This window comes from Hylobates moloch, unplaced genomic scaffold, assembly GCF_009828535.3.
Source record: "Hylobates moloch isolate HMO894 unplaced genomic scaffold, HMol_V3 SCAFFOLD_8, whole genome shotgun sequence".
Lineage (NCBI taxonomy): Eukaryota > Metazoa > Chordata > Mammalia > Primates > Hylobatidae > Hylobates > Hylobates moloch.
Window position 1 is genome coordinate 64,357,760 of NW_026652283.1, and position 10,993 is coordinate 64,368,752.

The 10,993-nt window shown below is 37.2% G+C and overlaps 1 protein-coding gene across 1 annotated transcript in view; it reads left to right on the plus strand.

Moving 5' to 3' along the window:
- The window catches only part of F5 (coagulation factor V), a 92,096-nt gene extending 82,753 nt beyond the window's left edge, over positions 1 to 9,343 (plus strand). The window contains 4 exon segments of the mRNA XM_032161045.2: positions 2,848 to 2,992; positions 4,947 to 5,098; positions 7,882 to 8,064; positions 9,055 to 9,343. Coding sequence (XP_032016936.1) covers positions 2,848 to 2,992; positions 4,947 to 5,098; positions 7,882 to 8,064; positions 9,055 to 9,201 — 627 coding nt within the window. The 3' untranslated portion in view covers positions 9,202 to 9,343.
- Positions 9,344 to 10,993: the final 1,650 nt, after the last annotated feature.

The following is a 10,993-nucleotide window of genomic DNA, read 5'->3' on the forward strand; positions in this document are numbered from 1 at the left end:
GAGTTAATGGGTGTAGCAAAACAACATGGCACATGGATACATATGTAACAAACCTGCACATTGTGCACATGTACCCTAAAACCTAAAGTATAATAAAAAAAAAAAAAAAGAAATGTGAATCGCTTTCTAAGGGTCATATGGAGAAAAGCAGTAATATGATAGGTCTCTGTCTTACAAATTAAAGAGAGAAGCAGGGTTACTGAAACTTCAAAACTCCACAAAACTTTAAAAAATCATTTTATCATCAAACAAAATACCCAGATTTCTCAGACTGGCCAATGGTATACCGCAGAGTAGAACATCTGGTCTTGTGCCTCAAGGAGCTCATGCTAAAAATTGCCTACCAAGAGTTTTAATTTTACTATTGTAGTTTGTTTTGTTATTTCAGTGTATCTGAAGTAAATAGTAGTGTTAATGCTAGTAAGCCTCTGAGGCAATATGATTCTCAGACTTTTTGGGGGGCCATGCCTGAGGAATGACATCCTCCTTCTGGCTCTTCCAGGGGCTCAGCCAGAAGCCCTAACTCTTCTCCTCCTCTCTATTCCCTTCCCCAAAGAAACCTACCTGCATGCAAGGAGTCTGCCTGCCATTATTATACTGATAACCTTAAGTCTGTTTCTGCTTATATTTTATATAAAATTATTTACTGTTTATTAGTTACCTATTTTAAATAATTATTTATAATATGTCTTAGAACCATCAATATCCTAAATTATGGTTCTTACTAATCAGTATTATGAGAGAAAACACAGATTGCAGTTGAGTCCATAGCATAAAGATTTTGTCATCTATGTTCATGAGAGGATATTGGTATATAGTTTTATTTTTTTAATTGTCTTTTTCTGTTTTTGATACCATAGTTATACTAGTTTCATAAAATTGGTAAGCATGCTATTTTCTACATTCTAGGAGAAAATGTCTGCAATTGGTATTAATTCTTTAAATATTTGGTAGGAATCACTAGTGAAACCATCTGGGCCTGCAGATTTCTTTTTGGGCAGTTTTCAAATTACAAATTCTATGTTCTAAATATTTACAGGGCTATTCAAATTATCTATGTCATATTGGGTGAATTTAAATACTTTGTGTATTTCGATTAATTGGTCAATTCCCTCTATGTTGTTAAGTTTATATGTGTAGAGTTGTCTGTATATTCCCTTATCCTTTTTCATGTTTGTAGTGATTTTGTCCGTTTCATCTCTGATATTGTCATATGCACCTCCTTTCTTTTTTGTGTGAATCTTGCTAGAGATTTGTCGATTTAAAAAAAATCTTCTTGGCCGGGCGCAGTGGCTCAAGTCTGTAATCCCAGCACTTTGGGAGGCCGAGGCAGGCAGATCATGAGGTCAAGAGATCAAGACCATCCTGACTAACATGGTGAAACCCCCTCTCTACTAAAAATATTAAAAAAATTTAGGCATGGTGGCGCACGCCTGTAATCCCAGCTACTTGGGAGGGTGAGGCAGGAGTATCGCTTGAATCCGGAAGGCAGAGGTTGCAGTGAGCCGAGATCTCGCCACTGCACTCCAGCCTGGTGACGGAGTGAGACTCTGTCTCAAAAAAAAAAAAAAAAAACTTTTCACAGAACCAGCCTTGTTTTATTGATTTTTCTCCATTGTTTTTCTGTTTTCTTTTTTTTTCTTTCTTTTTTTTTTTTTGAGACAGAGTTTCACTCTTGTTGCCCAGGCTGGAGCTCAATGGCGCAATCTCAGCTCACCGCAACCTCCACCTCCCAGGTTCAAACGATTCTCCTGCCTCAGCCTCCCGAGTAGCTGGGATTACAAGCACGCGCCACCACTCTCCGCTAATTTTGTATTTTTGGTAGAGATGGGGTTTCTCCATGTTGGTCAGGCTGGTCTCGAACTCCTGACCTCAGGTGATCCGCCCTCCTCAGCCTCCCAAAGTGCTGGGATTACAGGTGTGAGCCACCACGCCCAGACTGTTTTTCTGTTTTCAATATTACCAATACCTGCTCTAATCTTCTGTTTTAAAAAGTTGGCTTTTTCTGACATTGTTCTGTCAGGAAAAGGGGTAGGGCCCAGCCTGGTTACTGCCAAGGGGGGTCAAAGTCCAGGTTCCCCACTCTGTTGCCACCTAAGAAGGGATTGTTCCTTGGTGGCTGGGTGGGAAGGGAAGTTCCCCATTTGGCCTCCACTGACACTGCAGGGGCAGGAGCTTCATTAGGGGCTGGAGATGAAAGCCCTAAATCCCTACATGGCCTTTTCTGACACAACCCCAGTGAGAGTGTGGGGTGCCTCTTTAGCCTCATGAGCATAGAAGTCTAGGCTCCCCATTCAGCCTTTGCTGTTGTGGGTTGGGGAGGGACCTCAGGTTTTTCTGTGGTGTTTGGCTAAAGGAGAGAAGTCAGTGTCCACCAGTTTTCTATTATATCTCGCTATGCTGCCCTTTACTGGTACTTTGTTTAGAGAAAGCAGATTTTATTTGGGCTTTTTCAGTCTGTAGTCATTGGTGTTTCCAGGTTGCCAGCTTCTTCATTTCTAAGTCTGGGATTTATGAGGCAAAAAGAAAATTCAGGACACTCACCACCATTTTTTCCTTCTGAGAACCCTAGCCAGTCTGTCTTCTGAGCTCTTTTCAGGGTCTTATGTTTCTCTTAGCTATAATGTCCAAAGTTTTTTGTTGTACTTAGCAGGAGGAATAGGGCAAAGTACATATATACAATCTTCCTGGAAGTGGAATTATCCCCAAGTATATTTTATAACCAAATTGATTTAGTTCAGGCCCCATGAAAATGTAGTATTACAATATTAAATTAGATCAAAATTTTAATATAAAGTCACTTTATAGATCAATGTTACATAACTAAACTTTCCTCTTTTCTTCTAGTATTTTAATGGCAATTCAGATGCCTCTACAATAAAAGAGAATCAGTTTGACCCACCTATTGTGGCTAGATATATTAGGATCTCTCCAACTCGAGCCTATAACAGACCTACCCTTCGATTGGAGCTGCAAGGTTGTGAGGCAAATGGTAAGGTACAAAGATGCATTATTTTCTCACTGCCACTCAAAGAATCAAGATTTGGGAGATATAGGAGAATGAGTAGAATTTTTAGTTCTTTTCAGTGATTTAGGCTCCTAGGAAAACCTTTGTGAAACAGAGGTTCTACTCAGGTAGACTCTCAGTGTGATCTAGACCAAGAATGGTTCTGCCAATCAGAGGGCCGACAGCATATCTGTGAAGAAAGTGCCTGGATTATATAGACACATTACAACTCTCCAAGGAAGGACTCTAATTTGGAATTACCTCCATCAGCCCATTTTCAATAAGAACTACCTGAGATACAAACTAGGCCTTACACTTCCAAAGTCTTCCAGGTAACTCAGACTTCAATGTCATGACAGTATCTGGCAACATCACTGCCATAGATGTGGTGTTCAATGAGTGTTTTTGAAATCTGAATTGGCTTCCCAACTTCCTGAAACCACAATTCTTCTTTATATTTTCTTTCATACCCTATGTAGGTACTCAAGTCTTTTCTATGTTAGCTGCTATTTCTCAGGGGCTGTAATGTGACCTGTGGTATAAATAAATCCAGGTAATCATAACTGGTCATAATAAAATTCTACTACATATAACAAGGATGTTTAAGAGTCTTAACTGTTCTTCTTGGACTCTTAAAGCAGTGCTTTCCAATATTTTTTACTTCAAAGCACACAAAGAAAATAATATCTGCTTGGCATTCTGAGGTAAAAGAATGAAGCAATAAACCTAAGGCTTGGCTGATCCAGGCCCCACTTGGCTGCTCAAGGGCTGGAAGTGGGAAGAGGGATCAATAAATAGGCACACTAGAAACCTGCCGTGGCACACCTGTCAGGAGTTGCAGTACTTCCCTTTTGGTGGAGAGAAGCCGCCATGATTCACAATGGAGAAAGTAGCTGAACCCTGGAATCAGTTTCCTATTGAAGCAGATAATGAATGGCACAGTATACCCTTGGATGGATATGGGTGGTTTGCCAGATAGCAGTAGTCTATAACATCTCCCAAATAAAACACAAATCTTGTATCGGCAGAACCACTCCTTGAAACAGTTCCATAAGTCATTGTGTTTTTTTCTTTCCCTATGGTATAAATAGATTTGTTCCGATCCTAATAAACTACCCTAAAATGTGACATTCAACTCTGCTAACTTATTTAAAACATCTATTTTTTATACAAGCAGCATTATTTTCTTCTTATTCTTTTTTTGATACTTAGGTAATTATTAGCAGCGGGTATTATTTTTAGGACTCTTTTTTTTTTTTCATGGAGAAAGTAAGGCATCACTTCAAGAAAATTTCTGCATGATTTACCAACAAGAACAAAGTGTCACAGAGACGATGGGCGGTCAGCCAGGTTCACTCACTAGCTGTGTTTCTTACAGTCACAGGTCTGCCTTGCTGCCTATGATATTCAAATTACACCTTGGAAAAATTCCAAAGGGTACATAACTTGAATTACCCTCTAAGGGTTGAAACAGAAAATATTAAATAGTGACTGAGGGACCATTGTATCTTTTTTGTAGCTTTTGTTAGAAGAAACAGAGTATTTTTTTATATAGATAGTTTAGGATTATTGTCACCTGAAAGCAAAGACCAAAGTTTCCAAGACTCTCAGAAGGAGGAAGTGAGTTTAAATGTTTAGAACATGGTATTTGGTATCAGATTGTCTGAACTCAATTCAGTTTCTGATTCTTGTGACTGCGTTACCTTAGACAAGTTACTGTGTTTTGGCTGTACTAAAATGGAGAAATTTATGAGCATTAAAAAATACATGTAAAGCCTGAGAACAGTATTTGGTACTTGGATTCAATAAATCTTCATTGTTGTGGTTATTGTTTTTGTCATTCGTTTGTAGTAATATTATTTCTTATCTCCTCTGCAGTGCAAAATGCCATGCAGGGAATATTGGTGTGTAATTAATCACATTACTTTTCTTTCGATAGGATGTTCCACACCCCTGGGTATGGAAAATGGAAAGATAGAAAACAAGCAAATCACAGCTTCTTCGTTTAAAAAATCTTGGTGGGGAGATTACTGGGAACCCTTCCGTGCCCGTCTGAATGCCCAGGGACGTGTGAATGCCTGGCAAGCCAAGGTCAAGTATACTCTATGCATGGTGTTCTCTTAGCGCTCCAGAAGAAAGCAAAGGCCCTCACTACCGCAACATGGAGGATCTGGGAAGCAGGAGTATTTTAATCTGTTTCTGCAGATTAAAATCCTAGGTCCAAGAGTCTAGGATGTCTGTGGACTTGAGAGCTTCGACTATAACTTTGTCTCAGAGAGAAGTCATTTATCATCTCTGTGGTTTTTGGTCTAGTCTTGATTTAAACCAATAATAAGCAAATTAATTTTTCTGCAAAGGGATAGATAGTAAATATTTTAGTCTTTGTGGGCACACATTCTCTGCCATAACTACTCAACTCTGCCATTGTAGCAGTAAAGTAGCCATAAACAATATGTAAATGAATGAGCTGGCTGTGTTCTAATAAAACTTTGTTTACGAAAACAGGCAGCGGGCCAAATTTGGCCCATGGATCGTAGTTTGCCAACTCCTCATTTAGACAGCTTACATTAGTGATAAACAAATGGTTTAGATTTGCAACATCATCTCTTATTTTTTCTTTACAATTTAGCAATATTTTTTCATTTTCTTAAATGAAATGTCATTTAAACTTTTTTGTTCTCTTCCCCACCCTCCTTATTTTAAGAGCTTTGTGATATTCCTTGCGACAACTAGAAGCATAGTAAAATGTTGCAAAACCAGAGTTATAAAATCAGTGATCTAAGTTAAACAAACACCTTCCAGAGAGTTATACTGTCCCTGATATTAGCCCGCTGAGTAATTCAGGTGATTTAATTTGGGGGTAACTCTTAATAGTTGGCTCATTTTTATTAATTCTTTAAATGACCTGAGATATCAGAATGGCATGGATAACTTGATGATCCCTTCAGCCAACTAAATCCAAATTCCCTACTTTCTATCCTCATATCTCCCTCCTTAAGATACCTACACTCCAATTTCCTGACTTTCTATAGAATTCCAGGACCTATCCTTAAATTAGGCCACCAGAAAGGAAAAAAGAATTGTGGTGCTGGTGGGGTAAATAGAAAAGATTGGATTCCACACAGTCGTGGGAACTGATATCTGTGTCTTGAAACTCATTCTGGCCCAATACGGAATCACAGAATGTTACCGTAGCAAGGAGCAAAGCATGTGGTCTAGATTTTTCCTTTTAATTCTAAATACACAAGAGATTAAATAATTTTAGCTTAGTTTGGTAGCAGAATCAGGACTAGAATCCCATTCTCCCAGTAAACAGGCCATGCTCCTTCCACCATTTGAAGCAGCCCAAATACCTCATTTTGCAATTTTGCAGAGGGCAAAGCTGACACCCAGAGAAGTTAAAATAATAAAAATAGTCTTATATTACATTTATATAATTTACATAGCAATATAAATAAGAATTAAAGAGATGTTATCGAATTCTTTTTCAGATGACTCTTTAGACTTGTTCATGGTATAACCTTGTCACTCCATACTTCATTTGACAATCTTTTAAAAAAACCTGCACTGTCTATAATTTGCTCTTAGTCTTTGTGATATAACAAAGGCCTCAAAGATAAAATGCTAATTTTTAATAGTGTCATTTCAAAGTGAGAATTCGGGGTCAGAAATATGTGTTTTACTTAACCCCCTTCCATTCACATGAAATGTCTTTATATGGTCTCTTTAGAGAGGTTGAAAATCAAAGCTGGACATATGCACGGATGTACATAGATGCTGTTCTCTCCATAACTAAAATGTCTCTACCTCTTTTATGCCTGTGAAAACCTCTAGCTGGTTATACTCTGTATCACTGGTACAACCTTGATATGAAGACACACTAAGATACCACCCAGATGTCACTAGAGGATGCTATAGACTTAAAAGTTTTCTAATATAATCATTCTAATTCAGTTAATTTGCCTTTAAAATACATATAGCATGTGAATTTTTGTATATACACATATATACCCATACACCTAATATCTACACATACACATATGTATGTGTGGGTGATGTTGAAGAAACATATCAATATTATTTCCTTTAGAATTGAATGAGGTTATGGTAGATGATAAATCGCCCAAAGGTAAAAATTTATCTCAGATTACTCTAAAACTCAGTTTAGACCTTTTGATCTTTCTCCAAATGCATATCACCAACCATGTGATTAGGCATTTTGTTAGGCCAGAGACAGGACAATAACTGTACTGTGTATCAAGCTCTACTTATGGTTTTATCAGGTCTCTCAAATATTACATTTATTTGAAATAGTAGAAGAAATTGAACTATTTCTGCTATTTGACATTAACAGGGGGGAAGAGAAGTTGTGTTTTGCAAAATAGGTGAAAATAGAGAGAAGATGCTATCCAATTATTTCCCAGATAACCCTGCAGCAATATTACCAGAGTATTTAAAGAAATTTGCTTAAGAAAATAATATTTACAGATAATTTAGCAATTTAATAATTTTTCTAAATAAAGCTCATTTATTCATTCATTTATTCAACAACTATTTATTGAACACCAACTGGGTGCCTTAACATTGTGGTGAGTACCAGGAAACAAAATGAAATAAGCCTCTACCCTCAAGCAGTAAGGAATGCTAAGAAGGAAACAATTATAGTACAATGTGTGAAATACTTCAATAAAAATTTACACACATATTGTGGCAACGAAGAAGAAAGAGGGAAAGCTTCTAGGAGACAGTGAATCCTAAGGGATAAGATAGAACAAAATCCTTCTGAGCTCTGTGCTTTTTTGCGTATCTTGGTCTAAAAAAAAGGCAAAGGTTTTAACATCTTCCTTATCTATGTGTTTTTGTCATTTTCACAGGCAAACAACAATAAGCAGTGGCTAGAAATTGATCTACTCAAGATCAAGAAGATAACAGCAATTATAACACAGGGCTGCAAGTCTCTGTCCTCTGAAATGTATGTAAAGAGCTATACCATCCACTACAGTGACCAGGGAGTGGAATGGAAACCATACAGGCTGAAATCCTCCATGGTGGACAAGGTAGAGTGGCATCTGGGCAAAGAGAAAGCAATCTGAAGACTGTGCTATAATGAGAATAACAGTATTTTGCATTTAACAAATATGCAGTGACATGTACCACCTCTTTAAGTCTTCTAAATCTTAGTTCTTCAGGTGCCTGGTCTCAGACAAACTCCTGGTTGTCTGTTTTGGTTTGTTTTATTTCCCATTACACCAGGTTGTCCTCATAGGAGGATAAATATCATTGTCATAAAAAAATAGTGATTTTATTTCTGGTGTGTGTAAACCTTGGGGAACTTGCTGGTGATGGAGGGAGGGAAGTTATACACTGTAGTTGAGGATATAAGTACATGCCAACAAGAATAAATAAATTAAAATGCATGGTCACATTTTAAATGTTAGCAATAATTAACCATTTATTGATGGCCACTTCCTGGCACTTACTATGCACTTACGTTGACATACATTTTTCAATATTTACAATGACTTCTGTGAGGTAAAATTTTATTATCCTTATTTTGCCGATGAGGAAATGAAGAATCAGAGAATAAGTAACTTTTTCAGTCATACAGCTAATACAAAGGGGCTAAAGGCAGAAATGGTTTTGCAGCTGCTCCCCAGCACCATGTGAGACCTGTTTATTTTTCCCCAATTTAAGTCAGATCACTGGTGAGATGAAATCTATCTGGCATGTGATTTCATAACTGATAGAGGATCATCTCTGTGATAGTGTTCTATGTGTTCTTTGATATGCTCATTTTGAGCTAATAGGAGAAAACATTTTCTGGGTTGGGTGTGATGGCTCATGTCTGCAATGCCAGCACTTAGGAAGGCTGAGGTGAGAGGATTACTTGAGCCCAGGAGTTTAAGGCTGCAGTGAGCCATGATTGTGCCACTGGACTCAAGCCTGGGCAACAGAATAAGACCCTGTCTTAAAAAAACAAAAACAACAACAAAAAAACCTTATCCATTTATGCTATCATTAAAGATTTTCTCTTATTTTGCTTTCAGATTTTTGAAGGAAATACTAATACCAAAGGACATGTGAAGAACTTTTTCAACCCCCCAATCATTTCCAGGTTTATCCGTGTCATTCCTAAAACATGGAATCAAAGTATTGCACTTCGCCTGGAACTCTTTGGCTGTGATATTTACTAGAATTGAATATTCAAAAACCCCTGGAAGAGACTCTTTAAGACCTCAAACCATTTAGAGTGGGCAATGTATTTTACACTGTGTTAAATGTTAACAGTTTTCCACTATTTCTCTTTTTTTTTCTATTAGTGAATAAAATTTTATACAAGAAGCTTTTATAATGTAACTCCTTGCTACCAGTAAGTAAGATAATGGCTATTACTTCTGCATTAATTTGAATACAGATAGGAAAATATCAAGAACCAACAAGAAAAGGGCTTATCTTTCTTAATGATTAAAAATGCTATTAAGTAATATTTATGTAGTTAAAATGCTTCATTATAACTCTTTTAAATCCTATATACACTAATAAAACAGATATTACTTTAAATAATAATTGATATACCTGGTAACTTTCATTCCTACATTTTTCTTTAGAATAATTATGACTTAAGAGCAAAGGAAACAAACACATGATTTTTTAATGGTTTTTCTTGACAGTGAAGAGAAAAACAATATTATCAAATAAAATAAGTACTTAAAATATCCTGTCTTTCCTATATAACAATGATTTTTCTGACTTTCCATGAGTAAAGGAACAGCCAAGCATCTTTCCAGTAGCCCCATTGAAATTGTGAATCCGTCCTGGTCTTCCTAAGGACTGCACACATTGATATTCAAGGTTGGTGGTCATTACATATGGAACAGAACTAAAATAACCACGGTAGAACTGAATGTGTAATGTTGGCTTTATTCTAGCTGGTACTACATAGCACACAGTTTCAAAACATAATTTCACCTACGGGAAAGCTCAGACCTGTAAAACAGAGCATGGGAACTGCTGGTCTAAATGCAGTTGTTCCTGCTCAAAGAGACCTCTGGCCAAACTGACAAGCAGTTAAAGTTTACTTTCAGGGCCCTCCTCTCTGTGGCCTCAACTTCCTCCTCTCTCTTCTTCCAGCAACTTCCCCTTTCATCATTCCTTTCCCTGGGGACTTGGCATTCAGTGATCCTGTAGATATTGCACAACTGGGCAACCTTTAGACATCCTTAAAGTCACATGAGATAGACAGTCATTTGGGGTGTCTGAAATAAACCACCACAAAACTTAGTGTTAAAACAGCAACCAAAAAAAATTTATGTGAGATTATGGATATGTTACTTAGCTTGATTTAATCATCCCATAACGTGTACATATATCAAAATGGTATGTATACCATAAATATACACAGTTTTATCAACGGAATTCATAACAATCTCTCAGACCACAGTGCAATCAAATTAGAATTCAGGATTAAGAAACTCACTCAAAACCACACAACTACATGGAAACTGAACAACCTGCTCCTGAATGACTACTGGGTAAATAATGAAATTAAGGCAGAAATAAATAAGTTCTTTAAAACCAATGAGAACAAAGAGATAACGTACCAGAATCTCTAGGACACAGGGCTTCGCTTTTGCCGCATTCTATTTGTTGTGAACACAAATTACAGGCCAGTCTAGATTCAACATAGAAGGGAGCTGCATGAGGACCACATACCAGGAGGCATAATTCACTGGGAGCATCTTTAGCAACTACCAGATTTACCTGTTGCCCATACCAGTGGGGTAAGCCCTATGAATGTATATGAGAGTTTCAAACATCCACAAAACATTGGCTTTCTAATATTTGTATTCCCACTATTCCTTTCTTTTCATGATTCATGTCATTGTCCCATCAACATTTCTAAGATTTCCATTCTGTTATGAGCAAAAGAGAATGTTAGAAGGTAGGGGAAACATTTCTTTGTTTTCTACAGAGCCAGCCTCATGG